We start from the raw sequence: 20,578 nt of genomic DNA on the forward strand, positions 1-20,578 counted from the left end.
TGAACCTGCCAAAGGCACATGGGTGTGTGTAGCGCCTGAACCACCTGGAACTACAATCAGGCAAGGGTCTGGGGATTAAAGAACACACAGACACGGGTCACTCTTGAAGCAAGAATGCCAATTTTATTGTGTTCCAGGGCAGCTTATATAGTGTTCTCCCTGATTAGTGGCCATGCCCTCGCTCTCAGGATTTTCTACTGCAAGCCCACCAGAAACCACTTCCTTGTTCTCAGGAACTCATGAGGGTTCCGTGCTCAAAGCTGCTGCAACCAGAGGAAAACAAGTTGTTTACTCCAGCAGGCAAGGGGTCATAGAAAGTTCAGGGTCTGAGGGTCTGTAGCTCCTAACAGCTCCCCCTTTTCTATATAATTAGACCAGGCCTGTCTGAGGTTGCAGAAGCACAAATTCACATCTTACCCGTCATCAAGAACATTTGCTTCAGCACGCAAGGCCTCTGTCTTAGGTTGATCGTGACAGGCTCCTGTCTTACCCGTCCCTGGCTCACTGGACTTCTTGTAGCATGTTGACCCATACTGTGCTCGGAGGACGCCTGCTTACTTGGGCAAGCATCAGTTGCTTAGTAGTGATATTACATCACTGCTGCTCCTGCTGCAGAAGCCTGTTGTAGAGGCAGAGCAATAAAAATCCTCTAGCTATAAAAGTTCTTAGGGCAACAGTCCCAGTCCAGCTTTTCAGCAAGCCTAGGCCATAAAGAATGCCTTTAGTTAGAGAATCTAAGGAAGTGGGAGGAACACGAGCCTCATTAATCTTAAGGGACGCAATAAAATTAAGAAATTGCATGTGCCATTGCATTCACCTGGCTGACAGTAGCACTAAGGTTCCTGACTGGCCCGGGTGTGGCACAAATGTGATGGAAGGAAGGGGAGAAACTAACCACATGCAAATCCCATAAGAAATCTAACTGCTCTTGTAAAAGGGAGGTCTGTAGGTTAAGTTGGAAAATGCCCTGGCAAATATGCTCATTAAGGGAATTTTGGGTCTCTCAGGCAGTGGCAACCTGTCTGGCTAGGGAATCAGCAGTGCTAGCCACAGTCACTGTCTGACTGATGGCAATTTTGGCTGCCACAGTGGAGGCCACAGCGGTGACAGTAGTGGCCACTACAGCCGTGGTGATCTGAAGTCTTAACGGGGATGGCTCAGCACCAGCTGATTCACTGGGATAGGTACCAAGCCTGGAACCTGGTCCACAGTGGCAGTCGTCTCATTCACCCAACAGCTGCTCAAATGACGTGAAACTTGAGAGCAGTTAAGGGCAGAATCATTCAAGGTATGATTAGTTAAAAGAAAGAAAAATGGCCCTGACATACAGACTACTGCATGAAAAGTCTTATTTTGGTTCTGGTTTAACTGCAAGGTATCTTCAAAAATATTTGTGGCATTCCATCTTGTTGTGCCATTAAACAAGGTAGAATCCTGCACAGCTAGGGACCCAAAATTTAGACAGGCACGGGGTCCACAGAGGTACCATCCCATGGAGGTAGGCACTATACGTTATTGCGCTGGATTCCAGAAATGAAACCCCTGAGAATCCTTGCTAGCATTCTTGTAAGGTGACCACACAAGCTGCTGAGCAGCCAGTAGCTTTTCTTCTGATATGGGCCACTGTTCCACCCATACTGGCTTAATTTCTCTCCATTATGGAAGTTGCAATTTGTGGCTCAACAGTGGCTCTCAGAATAAACTTCCTAACCCTGCTTTGTCTTTAACATACCTTACAGTTAATTTTTTTTGTCTGCAACAGCCTGGGAATCCCCTTGAAGATCTTTGATCAAACATCATTCTCTGTGGTTAACACAACCCCCATGCCCTGTAACACATCCCGTCCCCACAGACTTACAGGTAAATGTGCTAGCACATAAGGCTGGAAGACGCCTTATACCCTTCTGTATCTTCCCATGCTAATATCTTGTTACTGATTTGTGGACTGGCGACCTGTTCTATGCCCTGTACCATGGAGGGTGCCTGCTGCAATGGCTAAGCCTTGGGCCAATGCTTTATAGGCATGACAGAAACATCTGCCCCACTGTCAAGGAGGCCAGGGAACTTTTTCACATTAATAATTAACTCCAAGGAGGGACACTTATCTAATTCTGCAACCTGTTTTCCCAGTGGAGCCAAAAACCAGAATTTCCCTTAGATTTTTTTTGTAGAAGGATTATTGGATCTAAACATAGGAAGTAACACCAACCGAGCCATCCTAGCCTTCTCTGGGATGATTACAACAACTAATTCTGCAGCCACCTTCACTATAACCTCCCCTGTGTAATCTGAATCTACAGAGCCAGGAATCACCCTTAATTACGTAATAGCAGTACTACTTCTACCCAAAACCAAGTCTACCGATCCAGTAGGGATGGGACCAATCACTCCTGTGGGAAGGGCTTGAACACCCATTTGTGATGTTGAAACTGCTTGAGCAGAGGTACAGAGGTCCAATCCTGAGCTCCCTCTGTTTCTCCAGACCAGCTTGTCAATGGTACCCTTTTCTGAGGAATGAATGTCCCGGAAGAAGTCTCTAGTGCCCCATAGACTTACTGTGGGGTCTGGGGGGACCCTGCTCCCATTTCCCAACTGACCAGAGGGCAGATGACCATCAATGGCCTCAACATCTGTCTTAGACTGACATTCATTAAACCAATGATGTCCTTTCCTACAACAGGGGCACAAGCCAGGCTGCTTCCCACCTGAGGTTCCATCTGGTTGTCGAGGGTTACCTGAAGACATGTCTCTAGTGTGGTTGGGACATTGTTTTTTTTAAATGCCCAGTTTGTGCACAGTTAAAGCAGGTTTTGGGCTGGCTGCAAGACTGCGACGCTGCAGAGCAGCGGCCATCACAGCGCCGGTGATATGGGCTTGGTCAATGTCCTTACACAGTCTGATGTAATCATTCAGCCCTCCTCATTGCCAGTGGGGATGAATAGCCTCCTCACAGTACTTGTTGGCATTCTCATAAGCTAGTTGTTTGGTAACTGGCTTGGTGGCATCAACATCAGGGAAAATACTACCTGTTAATTGAAAGAGCCGACTCACAAAATCTGCATAAGGCTCAGATGGCCCCTGCAGCACCTTAGATAGCTGACCCCAGGCAGCCTTGTTAGGAAAAGATTTCCAGGCTCTTAAGGTGGCAGTAGCAATTTGAGCATACACCCCTGGGTCATACATGACATGCTGATTAAGTGAGGCATAAGGTCCAGTGAAAGTGAGCATCTCTGTCAGGGCCTGTAGCCCCAACATAGAAACTATTTTTCCCTAACTGGACTGGTATGGAGACACAGTTCACACAGTCATCTTGGAAGGGCATCTCAGGCTTCACTCCATCCTGAAGATCTTCCCCTGTTTAATATACAAAATACCTTTTATCCCCCAGGTAAACCAAGGTGGATACTCATTAATATCCTCTTTCTGGGGGACACAGGGCTACTGAAACACCTGCAACTTAGTCACAAGCCTTGGAATCAACACCTCTCCCCAGGTGATGTACGTAGTAATAAAGGAGAAGGAGCCATACATCCTGGCCTTTGTCAGGTGGCTAGCTTGTTTGGCAGGATTGCAGCTGCCTTGGAAATTAAGCATGGCCAGAGAGCCTGCCTGTAAATATTTTGTGTGAAATATGGGCCCACAATCCACTCTCTCTTATTAAATTTTAATAACCCCTGTGCTTCTGCAACAGGACAGATGTATCACGCCTGGCTTGGGCAAAGTCTTCTTCCTCTTACCCAAATCTTCCCGTCTTTGGAACAGGCATTGTTGTATGTAAGCTCCTGTCTTAGGCATCAGGGGAGGAGAAGCTTCAAACCCGTCATTGACCGCTGATCTCTGTAAAGAAAACAGATTAGTGGAGAGAAATATACTTTCAGGCCCCGTGTCTCATAGCCATACCTTTTTCCAGGATAAATCATAACGCTTTATGAATAATTATGCTCCCAAAGGCTATAGTCTCATATTTTAAAGGAGAATAGAATCGCCCGAGTTGAAAATGTTTCTCCCGTGGGTTCAGAGCACCACTTAGATCTAACATTCTCAGCATATGCATCAACTCTCAACATTCACCGTGTCACAACCTCTTTTCAGTAACTGCCAATAGCAACAAATCACAGTCATAATTTTTTCACATCGTTGTTCAATACCAAATCTCCAATAATCTTTTTCCATATCATAGTTTGTATTGCCGGTCAGTACTATACTGACTCTCCAATTATCTTTTTCTGTATCATAATTACATATTTTGTCAGTCAGTACCAACTTTTTAAAGTTTCTTTTCAGTCAGTACTGACTTTTTAGCACCATTGGTCAATACCAAATCTTTTCTCATCACCTTATATGCAGTTGTAAATATCAAGTCATTACCAGTAAGAGTATAATACCATTTGCTGTTATCAAATACCATTTTCAGTCTCTGAGCAGCTGTTAAGCCCTTAGTATGCCCCCTTGTTAAGTGAAGAGGAGTTTTAGTCATTCCTTATTATGAGTCCTTCTTTCCCTGAGGGGAAAGCTTAGGTCTTGGTTCTTAGGTTTAATACTTTATTCAAAACGAGTTCTGTGTTCCAGAAACTGAGAACACTCAAATGTTCAGTCTGTATCTCAGTTCTAAAGCAACAGGTTCAAACCACAGCTGGCTGCAGACATCTTAGTCAGCTCTTCTCAGCAGGATCTCTTTGTCCAAAGTCTCTAGAGGCAGAATGGCACCCTGCAACGTGTAGGGTAGCCCCCTCTGTGGGGGCTGGGAAAGCTGGATCACTGGTTCCTCCTCCAGCTCTTCTTATTCCGTTTCTCCTGCTGGGTGGTTATCAGCTAAGCTGTCCTCAGGTCCGTTGTCCTTCTGCTGAATGCACCGAATCAGTGGCTCTGGAAGCCATCTGGCTTGATTTTCATCCTGGGAGAAAACACAGACATGCCCTCGACCCCATATTAATATGGGGTCTGGCCCTTTCCATATTCCAGCGCAAGGGTCCCTCCACTTTGCTTTAGCAAAGGCGGTCTTTGTACTATTATGCCACAATCTGTCCGCAGCTGATCGCTCATGGACATCCGTATTTAGGAAGTTTAGCGTAAACAATGCATGATTTAAGGCATCATGTGGCATCTGAGGAAATAACTCCCCTGTTTTTATCTTTTGGAGTTGTGTTTTCAAGGAGCTATGTGCACGCTCCACAATTCCTTTTCCTTGAGGATTATAAGGAATACCAGTCTTATGAACAATATTCCATTGAGTACAAAATTTTTGAAAAGTTTTGTTAACATACCTGGACCCATTGTCTGTCTTTATTACCTTTGGGGTTCCCATGCATGAAAAGCATTTCAAGCAATAAGTTATTACATGCTTGGCAGCTTCCCCAGTTTGTGCTGTGGCCGTCATGAATCCTGAATACGTATCAATTGTCACATGCACATATCTCAATTTTCCAAACTCAGTAACAAAGGTTACACCCATCTGCCATATATGATTAGGAAGCAGTCCTCGGGGATTTACTCCTAAATGAGGCACATGTAGATATCATGGGCATCTTTCACATTGTTTAACAATTTGACAAGCAACTTCTCTGGTCAGCTTATATTGCTTTCTTAAACTTAAGCTTTTTTATGGTGTATAGCATGCAATTTGTGAGCAAGTTCAATCTGAGATAGAGCAACAATTTTTGTAAGTTCGTCAGCTAGAGCATTACCTTCAGCCAATGAACCAGGAAGACTTGAATGTGCTCTGATATGTCCCACAAAGCATGGTAATTTTCTACACTGTATGACTTTCTGAATCTGCTGAAACAATATCTTAACTTGTTCATTGCTTGTTCCTATATATGACACTGTTTCCAACACTGTTTCCAATGGTTTGGTTTCCAACCAAACCATTCAATTTGCTTAGTGTAAGAAACATTGATTACAGCTGGTTCTTTGCCAAGATATTTCCTAGATTCTATTCTGCTCTTCTGTGCTAAGCATGCTACTGCTTCAAAATAAGGATTTAATACTTTAACTGGTGATACAGGAAGGTACAGCCACAGAAGTGGTCCGTTCTGCCATAAAACTGCTGTAGGAGCTAGACTTGTAGGTCAAATACATGCCTGCGTGTTTGGCTGTAATCGATATAGCACACCTGCTGTTCCTGTATAGCCTGCTCTATCTGTGAGAGAGTCTGTCTGGCAGCTTCTGAAAGCTGCCTGCTGGAATTTGGATCACTGTCTCCTTTAAGGATTTCACTTAGAGGCTTGAGGTCTCCTGTAGGAAACCTTAAATAAGGCCTTAGCCATTGTATACTTCCTAATAACCTTTTAAAGTCATTAAGAGTTTTTAAGTCATCCTTCCTAATCTCTATCTTCTGAGGCTTAATTTCTTTGGGGTATAACATATGACCTAGATATTGAAAAGGCGGGTGCCTCTGTACTTTCTCAGGAGCAATAATTAACCCTGCATGGCTTAGGCTCTGTTGTAACAATCCATATGTCTCTAGTAAAGTATCCTCATCTCTATGAGCCAGCAGAATGTCATCCATGTAATAAATAACATAGACCTCTGGAAATTGATTTCTAAGTTCTTGTATAGTTTGAGTCACGAACTTCTGGCATAAAGTGGCACTATTTTGCATGACCTGGGGTAAGACGTTCCATTGATATCTCCTCATTGGCTCTCTGAAATGAACTGAAGGAATACTAAAAGCAAATCTTTGACAATCTTGTGGTGCTAAAGGAATGGTATAAAAACAATCTTTCAAGTCTAAGTTAATTTTATGTGTGCCCTTTGGTATGGCTGCTGGAGATGGCAGCCCTGGTTGTAATGCTCCTATTGGCTGTATGGTTGCATTAACCTCTCTTAAATCCTGAATTAATCTCCACTTTCCTGATTTCTTTTTAACAACAAAAATTGGAGAGTTCCATGGTGAATTAGATGGTGAAATATGTCCACTATCCAGCTGTTCCTGCACTAACTGCTGGGAAGCTTGTAATTTTTCTCATGTTAGAGGTCACTGACTCACTCATACAGGTTCATCACTTTTCCATATTATCGGGTCTGCATGGAGTGCAGGTCTTTCAGTGACCTCTCCTAAAAATACCCTAATCCTGCTCTAGGAGGTCTACTGTCTGGTACGACAGTATCAACCTTTCCCTTATTATCCTTGCCTAGACTTTGATTAGGTAATAATCCTTGTTGAAGCATCTGATTAGTAACAGCCATGCTGGGAGGATATATATACACATACATACATACATACACACACATGTATATATACACACACACATACATATACATACTCCCATTCTGGCTATAATATCTCGGCCCCATAAATTCATAGGTAAATAGGGAGTAATATATGGTTTAAAATTTCCTTCATGACCTTCCTCATCTTTCCAATCATTACTACTCTGTTCAGGATTTCGAGTCTGACCAGTTCCTTGTAGCTGTGTAATAATCTCAGTTTTTGGCCACTTAGAAGGCCACTGACTGGCGGTTATAACTGAAATATCTGCGCCAGTATCTAGAAGGCCAGAAAAATCTTTTTCCATTTATAAACAAAGTAAGTTCTGGCCTTTGAGGGCCTATTGTCTGTACCCAAAATGCATCAGGCGAACCAAATCCGTCTTCTCCTTTCTTTTTTTTCTTACGCTGATTATTGGTTTGTACAGTCAGAAGTAATATCAATTGTGCAAGCCTCTGATCTGCCTTCACTACAGAAACTCCATCTTGATCTCTCCCTCAAAGTCAGCATCTATGACTCCAGGAGCCACTGAGATCCCTTGCATAGTTGAGCTACTTCTCCCTACTAGTAATCCTACAGTGCCTTTAGTAAAGGCCCATAGATCCCTGTGGGGAGAGCTTGCAACCCCATCTCAGGTGTTAGAACCACGTATACAGATGAACTGAGGTCGAGCCCTGAACTACCTGGGGTGGCTCTGAAAAGGTCTTTTATAGATCTCCTTGTGGGAGTACAGATTGCTGGATTGCCCTATAAATTTGTTTCGGGGCCTGAGGCAGGTTCCTGAATCCCTTTCCAGAAAGGGGATTTCCTAGATCATCTCTTTTTGATCTGCACTCGCTTGTCCAATGCTTTCCTCTCCTGCATCTCCTGCACAATCCTGGTTCTTTTCTAGTCCTAGGGCTTGCTCTCCTATCAGGACATCGTCTGACCTGATGTCCCATAAGACAGCATCCAAAACAGCCTCCAGGTATTCCTGTAGTTTGCATTTTCCCTGGGGCTAGGTCTCCCTGCTGGGATAAGACATCATTAATTATCTTTCCCTGTAAAGCAGCAGTTAATGCCATTTCTTATGTATATGATTGGTCAATATCCAAGCAAATTTGGATATAATCTACAACATTACCCTGTTTCTTAAAAGGTCTTATAGCCACCTTGCATATTGCATTGGCATTCTCAAATGCTAACTGTTTAATTACTATCTGTCCTGCTTCTGAGTCTCCAATCAACCTATTAGATGCCTGTGTTAGTCTGGAAATAAAGACCTGAAATAACTCATCTGGTCCCTGTCTTATACTAGATAACTCCTCAGTCTGTTCTTTTGACGACAGAAGCTTGTTCCAGGACTTCTTGGCCACTGCACTGATCTGGGCATATGCTACCATATCATATTCTTACTGCTGATTTGCTCCCGTATAGGGTCCTTTGCCTGCCAGCTTCTCGTACAAAATAGTAATCTGCTGAGTCCTGTTTCTCTCAGCTGTGGTCTGACATTGTTCTGTAAATTCAGTTTTACATAATAGATAATCTCCTCCTGACGGGCTATCTGCTTCCAATCTGCTGATGGCAGAGCCTCTACAGCTCTATTTTCCACCAGTGTCTGGGTAAAGGATGCTGTGACACTGTAATCAGCGCCAGCAGTTTTTAATTCTTTGAGTAACTTAAATTATGTAGGAATATGGACTCTAAGCAGATTTCCTTGCACATCTCTCTGCTCCATTACTGGGAACAATTGAAATCCTTGCATTTCTTCTCCTCTGCTAGCGGCTTCTCTGATACAAGCTTGTGGAGGAGATTCACTGCTGTCGTTATGCCTCTGCTTCACCTTCAGTGTACTCTGAACTGTGGGTGGATCTGAGCCTGCCATTGCTGTAGGAAGACTATTGCTCTTCTGACAAGAATCCTGTATCTGCGTAGTTCCTAATCTGCGCGATAGTGAGGTTACCATCATTCGCAAGCCTTTTATTTCTTTCTGAATCCTGCCTTCATGTCTCTGTCTCTGAGTGCTGCTGTTTGTTAGTGAGAGAGATGAAGACTCTCTTTCAAGGCCTGAATCATGAGTCTCTGGCCTGTTGTAACTGCTCTGTTCTGAAAGAGTATTTAGCAACTCCTCAGGTGCTATGGATGGAACTAACTCCTGCTGGTCAGGATTTAAGTCCAACCTTTCCTGTATTAGCATCCAGAAATAAGGCATATCTTCAGGGATGCTTTTTGGTCTATAATTACAATAATGTTGTTGGATTCTCATTCCTACTTGTTTCCATACAGCTATGGCTACAGTCCTATGCTGGGAAAAACGCTGATGCTGCAGTACTCTCTCTCCTCTGTCTTTTAATCTATCTTCAATCAACTGCATAACCATTTGATTGCTTTCTCCTTGTCCCATATTTCTATATTTACAAATTTTACTCCTGATATTACTGTCCTGTTTGTTACCTAAGCGCACATTACTCACATATCCCCTGATTTTTTCTCGCAGGTTTTTCACGTCTGGTCACTTTTTCCTTGTTTTTTTTTTTTTAGCTATGATTTTCAATGGTATTAATCCTGTCAACTGGCTGTTCATTATTAGTCTGTAAAGATTGTATCATTCCTAAAAGTACCATATTCTTTTTTAATAAAAGAATATGGAGAAGAAAACTGAAACCTAATACCCAATAAATTGAAGTATCACCATATCCATATAAGACTCACATAATACAATCCATAGTATTAGCAAAAAAGTTATTAAAAGTTGCAATACTAATGAAGTCTGCAATAATGATTTATTAATTACCTGTTATGTGATTCAGTAAACTGCAATCTTTATTGTCCAGCAGATGTTGTGATTGCAGAGTTGTGACTAGAAGCAATTCAACTGGTAGCTACAGGAACGGTCCTGGCTGCTTTAGTTTCCGAGCCGCTTTAATTTTTGCCTTGGTGTTGTTTAAATCCTGAGAAATATGCTTTGCTTGACAAATTAAAAGCAATTAAATCAATTTCATACACGGAGCAAGAAAACCAGAACTCAGGGGCAGGGAGCAGAAACCGGAAGCTGCACAAGTTGCCACACAGCAAGGAACCACCCCGGGGAATGCAGCAGTTATGCGTGCGTGCATGCTTGCGCTTGGGAAATTTCCAAGTTGCCACACACAGTAAACTCTTGCTGTGGCAGGGATTCTACATAAAAACACTTAGGTAAAAGAAAGCCAAGCAGGCAGGGCTAGGAGACTGTCTGGGCTGTGGACAGGCCAGGCCAGGCCGTTATGCGATCCCACCAGTAGGTGTGGAGTCCAAATCTACATTGGCACCAAATGAAGATGGTCACTTCAAAGAAATCCCACACCAGCTCAGAATTGGGAACTAGGTGGTTATTTATTTAGGGGTAAACTCACAAATCAGAATCCTCTGTTAAAATGGAGATCAGAAACCGAAATCTGCAACCGGAACAGAGAGACTGGACACATGCTCTGCATCAGCATAGACAGTGTAAGAGGCCACACCCTAGCGGGCAGGGAACCACTGGCTGTAAGACTCCCTACAGCCGTGAGGTGATGGGCACAGCAATGTCAGGAATACTGCTGAAAGCGGAAGTGGGGGTGGGGACATGGAGTGGGAGTTAATAGTTGCAGCTGTGAGCCGGGTGGGTGTGTGACACTGGAAATGGAGGCAGAGGTGAGAGACTAAGTTCTTTTGTGGGGAAACAGCCAAATGTTCTCTCACAACGCTGGTAAGTGAAGGTCCTGCAGGTCGGTTGGGGTTGGCCAGTATGGTTGACATTTCTTGTGCTCATCATGGACATGCTCCGGAGTCACATGGATGGTACCCCAAGCTGTCCCGAGAGGCTCATCCTGAAACAGCAAAAGAAAACTTACAGAAGAGGTAGTGAGCCTGCGTGAAGCTTGGAATTAGCCAGTAGCCATCACATTTCATTTTCATTTCACACAGTGCCTCACTGTGTGAGATGTGACCAAGGAGAGGAATCAGACGGAGCCCTGTGGTTCTCTGTGGCATTTCCATATGGCCAAAGGTGTTCTTTACTTTGAAAAGAATACATTGAGCTCTTGAATTAGCTAATTCTGCATCAGTGCATACGTGGGGTGGGCTAATTTGTACTTAAAATATATTTTATAGAAGGTGAAATACAAAAGTCTTTTGGGGGAAGGTTTTTTTGGCTTGTTTTTTCTTTTGGGGGGGCTCTTTTTTGTTTATTTGAGACAGGGTCTCTCTATTTAATCCTAATTGTCCTGGAGCTCATTCTGTAGACCAGGCTGGCCTCAAACTCACAGAGATCTTCCTGCCTCTGCTTCCCAAGTGCTGGGATTAAAGGCATGCGCCACCACACCCAATGGTTGTATTCTTTCATGGGAAAATGGTGGCTATGACTCAGGAGAAACCAGCTCCATAGCACAGGAGTAAAGAGCCTTTCATCAGGATTAGGCAGGAATGCTGAAGGCGGTAGCCAGGTCATCAGGCCAGGATCTTGTTGAATGTGGCATTTTAATCTCAGAAGAAAAAGCATTAATGGGAAATTTGGAACGTAAGTTCTGCATGGGTTAACATGACCATCAACCTTGAAAGCAAAATGGTTCTATGAGCCACTTTGACCAGGCTAACAACAGCCGCACCCTGTTTAGTTAGAAGCTATGGAAAGGTATAGACACTGACCACTGGGGACCTATGAGTTTAGTTTTATGTGGCACAGTGTAGTTATGTCTCTGCCAAAGAGATTTTAATCATGGAATGACAGAAAGTGAAATCAAGAGAGCCTTTAAAATGATCGCCATGAACTTTTCAAAGCTGCCAGCATCATAAACGAAGGGAAGGCACTTCCCTAGAAAAGAGGACAGGATCCCTCAGTGAAATGTCTAAGCCCTGACTGGACTGTGGAGCCAGACGGCACAGCACAGCAGAGGGGCAGCTCACAGGTCCTCGCTCCTCTCCAGGATGGTTCCAGTGAGGTGAGCGATCTTCAGGGAAAGAGAGGCCTGCCCAGGCATGTGGGAGCAGTGCTGTGATGTCTACACCTTACCTCCTAGCGGCAGGAAGAGAGAGAACAGTGTTCAGAATAAAACCCCGGGGCCTTAGTGGAAGGATGTGTTTCTGTTCTCCCTGCTGTCTTGTCTGTTTGAAACTTTTCAGGATAAACATGAGGGGACTCCTTTCTCCAAAGAGAGTGGTCACACGACTGGGAGGGTGGTGGTGACTTCATGGGCCAAAGTGGGTCGTGTTGCCGACTCACCACAGCACAGTTTACCAGTGACATGAGGAGCTGAGAACCCCACGATTCTTGAGGCTTGGTGCCCTCGCCCTTCATACTGCCATAATGGTCCGCCCTTTCCTGCTGCTCTTGAGACAAGGTCTTCCTATGGTGTCCAGGCCAGCCCTGAACTCCTGGCCTTCAACAGCCCTCCTGCCTCAGTTTCTCAAGTACCTAGGACCACAGATCTGTAACAACGCACCTGCTTGTCCACCTTATTTGTCCACGCTGTGGCATTAAGTCTTTGCTGACGTTGTCACTTTTTGATTGTGCAGCTGTGGCGACGGCTGGTGGAAATCGACTTCCCCAGGAAGTATGGCTGGAAGGGGTCGCTGCTGGGAGACTTGGAAGGGAGGCTCAAACAGGTACATCCCAATTGTTATGTATGGTTCACTTGAGTGCAAGACTGATAATGGTGGTGAGGCAGGGGGTCAGTCATGAGTCTGGACATGTGTTCTGACTTGGTCATTTTCTTTTGACTTCAGAAGAATGTTGAAGGTCTTGTGTGATGCCCTTAGAAGAACAGGGACATGATGGGGACCCCGACCACATATGGGGAAGCTCACATGCAGACACTGCACTGGCCAGTTATGGAAACAGCATCAAAAGGGAAAAAACAAAACTGCACAGAAAAATGCTCGTTAGTGTGAATGAAGGCTGCTGACATGGAAATCCAACTTTACATGATGAGAATGCTTCATCCGAAACTAAGATAGATCCTAGGGAACCAGAAGGGGAGGACAATGGCCTACTTTTCAAAACTTACCTGTCCTGCTTTCACAAGCTCCAGTGCTGGCGGTTCTTTTCTTTTTTCCTTTTGCAGAGTGGATCAAAAGCCTTTTTAATTTTTGAATATTTGTGACAGGTTCTCACTCTGTGTCCCAGGCCAGTTCCAAGCTCCCAGCAATACTCTTGCTTTGGGCTCTCTAGTGCTGGGACTAGGGGCACGAGCCACCACACCTAGCTACAGAATCTGTTTTCATTAGTTCCTTAAATAGTGCGGTCCTTGCAGACGTGCTTAGTGCCTGTGCAGAGAAGCTCAAATCACGGGGTGGTGAAGACACCTGGTGTTTCCCTGGCGTGTAGTAGTGAGGAACCCCACAGCCTCATGCCTCCCTCCTTGAGCACACACAGCCCTCACGCCTCTCTCTGTCCACAGGAGCAGCCCCGTTTGCAGATCTCTGTCTTCTGCAGCAGTCAGTGGCAGGATCGCGGACTCCATGACAGCGTGGCCAGGAGCTTTGAGAAGTGTGTCATTGAAGCCGTGAGCTCTGCTTGCCAGGTCACTAGCCTTTCCCTGTGGGCTCACAGGGGTTTTCTGATGTGGCCTCCCAAAGGCTGCGGAAGCCTGCTTGTTCTGAGACCCCACAGGGTCTGATCAACCCCCTTTGTGCCCAGAGCCATGTGCTGAGATCCAGAGTTTTCTTCCAACTCCTTGAGAAGCAGCGTGGCTTCCTGTTTCCTGGCAGTTAAATGCCATGCAAAGCCACAGTTCCTAGGCCAGGTGTGGTGGCACATACCCTTAATCCCAGTACTAGGGTTACAGAAGCTGGTGGGTCTCTGAGTTCGAGACCAGACTGATCTATGTAGTGAGTCAGACCAGCCAGGGTTACATGGTGAGAATCTCCCACCTGCTCACACAGCCTGGCCCCAGCATCTCACAGGCTGAGCCCCAGTCACCCCCGTGAGCACTGCTGCTGGCGGCTTTAGTTTCTGTTCATCTTCCTCTGCTCTGACGGAGACTGCAAAAAGGACCGCACTTGGTCCCTCTCGCTCCTGCAGGTTCAGCTCTAGCGAGTCCCTTCTGAGGTAAAGGTCTGCTTTCTGTATGTGGAGGATTGTGCTGTCCCTGCTGAGTGGCCTGAGCACCGTGTCAAGCTCTGCTGGTCACGTGTGTGATGAGAGGGCTCAAAACATGTTAAGCTTTATCCTATTAACGTTTTATTATGTTAGAGTATTGCGCCCCCCACCCCTGTGTGTGTGTGTGTGTGTGTGTGTGTGTGTGTGTGTGTGTGTTGGGCATGTACATAGAGAACATAGGACATCTTTTTTGGGGCGCTCATTCTCTCTTTCCACCACATGGGTCCCAAGGATTGACTCACATTCTTGGGTTTGGCAGCAGCCACCTTCACCCATTGTGACATCTCTCTGTCCAGAAATAGCACAATTTCTATTATATAATTTTCTTTTTGTGTGGTGATGAGCATCAAACCAGGGCTTTACATATGCTAGGCAAGCATTTAGCCATTGGTTCATACCCCAGGGAGCAATTTTCCTCTGAAGTTCTGCAAACACTTTATATATATTTGAAATATTATTGAAAGAATAACTTTTAAAAACAAAAACTATATTATATGCAAATTACATATAAATATCATATTAATATATAAAATATATTACATCTAATTGCAACTAAAAGTTGCAATTTTAAAAACTCCACAAAACCACACTGCAATAAAGCAACCCCAATGTTGGAAGAAGAGGGGCTGCTGTTGGAGGGAGGTGCTTGTTTGTCCTGGTCACTTAGCCCCAAAATAATCACACAGAAACTGTATTAATTAAATCACTGCTTGACCCATTAGCTCTAGCTTCTTATTGGCTAACGCTTACATCTTAATTTATCCCATCTTCATTAATCTGTGCATTACCACGAGGTCGTGGCCTCCAGCAAAGTTTCAGCATGTCTATTTCCGCCGGCAGCAGCTTCATGGCATTCCCCTGACTCTGCCTTCTTTCTCTCAGCATGCCATTTAGGTTTCCCAAAGTCTGTACAACTCAGGGAACTTGTCTTCAGTCAGAAGGAAAAGGAATGGGAGCTGCGGCTCCTCCCATGGGAGCGGATATGTGCGCTCTCAGATCATCTTCTGCATCACCCACCACCGCACAAAAACATCTACCTCAGTCAGACCTACAAAGACAGCAGCCCCGGGTCCTCTCCCACAGCTTATGCTCATGACCTGCAGTCAGGTCATCAAGGGCAATTTTTGAAAAAAATAATTTAAGTTAAGGTTTCAAGTAGCCCAGGCTGGCCCTGTATTTTCTGTGTAGCTGAGGCTAGACTCCTTTCCAAATGCTAGGATTACTGTTGTGTACCACCACACCAAGTTTTCACGTTTCTCTTATTTTAAAACAAACTAATAAAACATTATTACATTTTTTTATTACTCACTTTCTTTATAGTCTCAGACCAGTGTCCTTGAGGGGCTCTCCTGTCCAGATCTGCAGAAATTTGGTACTGTCTTGTCCGCTGTGATAACCAAGTCCTGGCCTAAGCACAACGGGGAGGCTGTGTCGGACATGGATGGGATCCTCAAATACCTGCTCACGTGGCCAGATGTGAGGCAACTCTTCAAACTGTGTGGTATGTGCTGGCGGCTGCGGGGAGCCTGGGGAGGGCATCCTCTTGGCCTCTGGGAGCAGAACGGGGCAGAAAAGCAGACCTGACATCCCGCTGCTCTGTGCTGATAGAGGAAGCAGCTGGAGGGTGGGCCCGAGACCAGGACAGGCACGGGCGTCCTGACAGCTGACATCACAGCTGACTGGGAGCTGCTCCATCCTAGCTGCTCTGCTGCCATGCTGTGCCTGGCACTGCCCCCGACAGTCTAGGGCCTCAGCCTCCAGGAGAAGGGACGGGAAGTGCAGTGTGGACACTGACTGGCTTTGCTCTGCAGAAGCCGAGAGCAGCAAGAATTACAGCTGGGCTGGGAGGGATGGCCCAGCGGGTACAGGGCCCGCTGAGTGGGGAGATGGCCCATCAGGGTAGGGGATGGAGTCCGAGGATACCTGTGGCTTCTTGCTACAAGCCAAGCTTCAGGTTCAGAGAGATTTTGGACTGCCTACATATGCATGCACACATACCATGTATGCACATGTGTGGACGCACACACACACAAACACACACACACACAAGAGGGAAAACTAGACAAGCTCAGGAGGCCTTCAGAGCAGTCCCTTTGAGAGCAGTGCTGATTGACATACAGAACAGGAAGTCCCAGGTGAATCCCAGCAACACAGACCCGAGTGTTAGGACTTCCCCTGAAATCTCTCACATGTCTTCTGTGAGCTGTTGTGTTTAGATCTTGGAGCAGGAATGTGCTGGGTTTGAACTAAAAGCCCAGGCGAGTTTAATGCTCACTTAATGCTCACCAGATCTTTTGATAGCCCAAACAGGGACCCGCCCCCCAACAGCTTGTGAGGCGTGAGGCCAAAAGTGTTAAGTGCTGATGAGGGTGCCATTTGTATTTGCTGTTCACCTGGAAGTATCACAAGTGTGTTTTTTCAATTAATAGGTTTTCTAGAAAAATTCATCAGCAAACTTGGCTCCTACAGGCTCCTCCAGCAGCCATGTGCGGCTGTTCACACCTGGAATGTGGGTGTCCTTTATCTCGGATGAGCTGTTCAGTGTTAGCACACTAAGTCTGTGGGGTCGCAGGTGCTCTCTTGGCTTTAACACATGCAGGCTGGCATGTTTGGGGCATCACAGTGCCGACACAATGAGCTCACTGCCCCCAGGATCTGCGGCCCTGCTGTTTTACTACCCTGTGGTTTGTTCTCTAGAAGATCCCAGAGCTGGACCCATAAGTGTGGCCTGAGAGACGACTTTCACAGGAGTTTCCATTGGAAGCGCCTCCCTGTCTTCTTATTGCTCAGCCTCTGAGTTCTGTTTTCATCACAGAATAACTTCATGGTGCAGAATGTGCAGAACCTGAAGCCACACACAGTCAAGTGTTGTCACACTGAGAACACGGCCCGACGGCCGCTGCACCATCAGAGTCATCAGGGATGCCTGGTGGGAATCGAAGAGGTCAGGAGACCCGGGCTCTGAACTATGTGCTCTCCCTCTGGTCAGGAAGCAACGAGAAAATCTTAGACAACATCACGGGGGAAGGCAGGGAGCTGATGGCTACGGCTGAGTCTGTGTTCCAAAAGGCTGCAGAGGAACTTGAGGATGGCACCATCGTGATTGGACAGCTGGAGTTGATCCTTGAGCACAAGCGTCAGTTTGTTGACATCTGGAACTTAAGTAAGTATGAAGCTGAGATTGTCAGCACATTGAGAAGCTGTGGTTTATTGTTCTGAGGAGTATCATGAGCAAGCAGTGAAATGATGGCTGCCAAGTACATGAATCCACTGTCCTCACAGACTGGCTGAGCAGGAGTCTTCCTGGTTCCTCCTCCTTGCTCGACTGTGCAGTGTGTGCAGAGCAAGGCAGCAGAAAGCGCTTACATGGGAGACAAGCAGGACTGTGTGAGCGGTTAATTTTCTTTTCAGATAGAGTACGGCTGCCACGTCAAGAGAAGGCCTGTGACCTGGAGGACTTGCTGGCCGGGAGACAGGATGATCTGCTGTTCCTCGAGCGAGAGAAGAGACACGTGGAGAGCCTCCTGAGGCAGTTTGGGAGAGTGAGACACCTCGTGGAAGGTGCGCACCAGGAGTGGTACTGAGGAAGTGTGGGGTCTCAGTGATGACGGGGCACAGTAGCAGAGCTGGGGGCTTTAAAACAATTTAAAAATTTTGCATGTGTGTGTGGCATAAATATATGCATTGCCTGTGCCCAGGTCAGATACTGGGAGGCATTCTTTGGACCTCTTCCACCCTATTCATTTTGTTTTGTTTTGTTTTATTTTTGTTTCTGATTTTTTGAGACTGGGTTTCTTTGTGTAACAGCTCTGGCTATCCTGGGACTCACTCTGTACACCAGGCTGGCTTCAAACTCACAGTTATCCCCCTGCCTCTGCCTCTCCAGTGCTGGGACTAAAAGCATGCACCACCACCATCTCTCACCTTACTCAGTGAGTCAGGGTCTCTCAGTCAAACCCAGAGCTTGCTGCTGTGTCTACCTTTGCTAGATATTTTGCTCTGGGGATTCTTCCATCCCTGCTTCTCCAGGCTAGAAATACAGCCAGGCTGCCACACCCACCTGACATTTATATGTTCATTCCATATGGTCATTCCAGGGACCAGAATTTTTCAATCCAGGTTTGTTTGCATTTGCCAGAGGGAATCAGCATCATCTCTCTATTTACTGCCATGCTCGTCAGCATCTCTGACTTTTATGTCCTAGAACTATCTGCTGACACCCATCATAGGATGTGACTCTCCTGAGATGGGCACCTCACCCTCATCATCACTAGATGGGTGAGCTGCCGTGGGCTCTCCCTTAACCCTGCTGGTGTCATCTGTGCCTCTTCCCAACTATGTTCCCATATATATCCCTGCCCTCTGGCCCTGACTCTGCATCTGGCAGACACAGCTTAGCTACCCTCCTGAGGAAGAGGCAGGCGCTCCCTGTCTGAGTGAGTGCTTCTATTTATCCTCTCTGCCTGCCAGGCCTTCCTGTCCTTTCTCCTGCCTCACTATTGGCTGCTCAGCTCTTTAATAGACCACCAGGTGTTTCAGAAAGAAAGAATTCCAGCTTCACAGAGCTAAACAACAAATGTTCCAGTGTATAAACACTTGTGACAAACCTTCAATTTTCCACAATAGTCCTAATCCTTTGTGACATATTTGCCCTCAGTGGATGCTCTATAGATCAGGCTATCCTCACACTTACAGAGATCTACCTGCTCCGCATCCTAAGTGCTAGATTAAAGTCATGTGTCACCATGAATGTCCAGTTTCTGATTTCTCTTGAGAGATATGGTTTTTCTGGACTCACCCTATAGTCCAGGCTGGCCTTAAACTCACAGAGATCTGCCTGCATCTGCCTCCCAAGTGCTGGGATTAAAGGTGTGTGCCACCATCGACCAGCTTATTTTCTGACTTAAAGATACAATTTCTATTTTATAATTAGTGTGGGCTTTAGAAAAGAGTGAGAGAGAGTAGGTGCCTGTTTCCCAACTGACCCTTTACCCAGAGTTTACAGTGTTTTCCTTCCTAAGAAAACTGACAACAAAACCAAGGTGAGAAGGAGAAAAGATGTGTATATTTTACAGAGAAAATGATCCAAGTGGTTGTATCTGAGTTTCTTAGAGAAACAACCAGAGAACTGGCTAACGCTCTGTAGTCGAGCCTTTGTCTAATACTACAAGGCTGGAGGATCTGTTCCCAGTGCCAAAATAGAGCTTTAGTTCTGCCCATCCTGGTGCATGTCCACAATCCCAGACATTAGGATGCTGAGTCAGGAGGATAATTAGCTGAAGGTCAGCCTGGCTACATATTCAGACCTTCTTTCCCTTACTGAGAAAGAGAAGTGATGCCAGGCAGTGGTGGCGAGAGGCAGAGGAGGGCGGATCTCTGAGTTCAAGGCCAGACTTGTCTTCAGGGTGAGTTGCAGGACACAGAGAAACCTGTCTCAAAAAAACAGACAGACAGACAGACAGACAGACAGACAGACAGACACACACACACACACACACACACACACACACACGCACAGAGAGAGAGAGAGAGAGAGAGAGAGAGAGACAAAGAGAGGTGATGAAATACAAGAAAACTGAAATAAAATGCTACTATCATCAGAGGCTTAACATCCAACCTTTCACTCTGGTTTCCATAGTGGAGTTTGGAAATATTGAAGAAATATACTCTCAAGATCTCAGCAATAAGAAACTCAATGAAGCCTTCATAGACCTACCTGGCTCCCCATACCACAAAACTAACATGCATAACTGCATGAGTTCTGAAATCCGAGAAATTGCAAACCAGCTAGACTCCCTGAAAGACAGCCACATCTTCCAAGTCTTCTGGCAAAAGACGGCAGAGTCATTGAGTACTCTGAATCAGAACCCCAGACAGTTGAAATTATTGCTCTCAGAAGCCTGTGAACGCCTGTACCACCCCTGCTATGAGAAGTTCTACAGGCTCTATGAGACCCTGAAGTCAGGAGAGATCACCTTTGCTGAAGTTGATGACATCTTCAGGGACTTTGTAGATAAATATGGTGAGCTGACTGTTGACCTAAACTGCATGTGCGCTGTGGATCCCCACGAGCAGAAAGGTTGGATCCCAGAGCGTGTTGCACAGATCAAGGAATACCACAGCCTGCACCAGGCCGTCAGCTCCGCCAAGGTCATCCTTCAGGTTCGAAGCACTTTGGGCGTGACCGGTGACTTCAGTGTTCTTGACAAGTTGTTAAACTTTGTAAGTTGTTTGCTTGTCCTCCTGAGGGGCGAGGACCAACCTGGATGTTC

General features: G+C 45.8%; 1 protein-coding gene and 1 long non-coding RNA gene across 6 annotated transcripts in view; one reads left to right on the forward strand and one right to left on the reverse strand.

Moving 5' to 3' along the window:
* The window catches only part of LOC146893369 (E3 ubiquitin-protein ligase RNF213-like), a 109,932-nt gene that overhangs the window by 23,598 nt on the left and 65,756 nt on the right, over positions 1–20,578 (forward strand). For all 5 annotated transcript variants that reach the window (XM_087909683.1, XM_087909679.1, XM_087909681.1 and 2 more), the window contains exons 13-18: positions 12,722–12,811; positions 13,606–13,728; positions 15,627–15,807; positions 17,296–17,469; positions 17,718–17,867; positions 19,945–20,528. In XM_087909683.1, the coding sequence (XP_087765809.1) occupies positions 12,722–12,811; positions 13,606–13,728; positions 15,627–15,807; positions 17,296–17,469; positions 17,718–17,867; positions 19,945–20,528 (1,302 nt within the window). The remainder of the gene's footprint in view (positions 1–12,721; positions 12,812–13,605; positions 13,729–15,626; positions 15,808–17,295; positions 17,470–17,717; positions 17,868–19,944; positions 20,529–20,578) is intronic.
* Positions 104–12,748, reverse strand: LOC146893373 (uncharacterized). Its single transcript, XR_015003923.2, has 2 exons — positions 3,738–12,748; positions 104–263 (listed from the first exon to the last, which is right to left on the reverse strand). It is a non-coding gene; the product is annotated as an uncharacterized LOC146893373 (long non-coding RNA).

Source organism: Myodes glareolus, chromosome 9, assembly GCF_982192425.1.
Source record: "Myodes glareolus chromosome 9, mMyoGla1.1, whole genome shotgun sequence".
In the NCBI taxonomy this organism is placed as follows: domain Eukaryota; kingdom Metazoa; phylum Chordata; class Mammalia; order Rodentia; family Cricetidae; genus Myodes; species Myodes glareolus.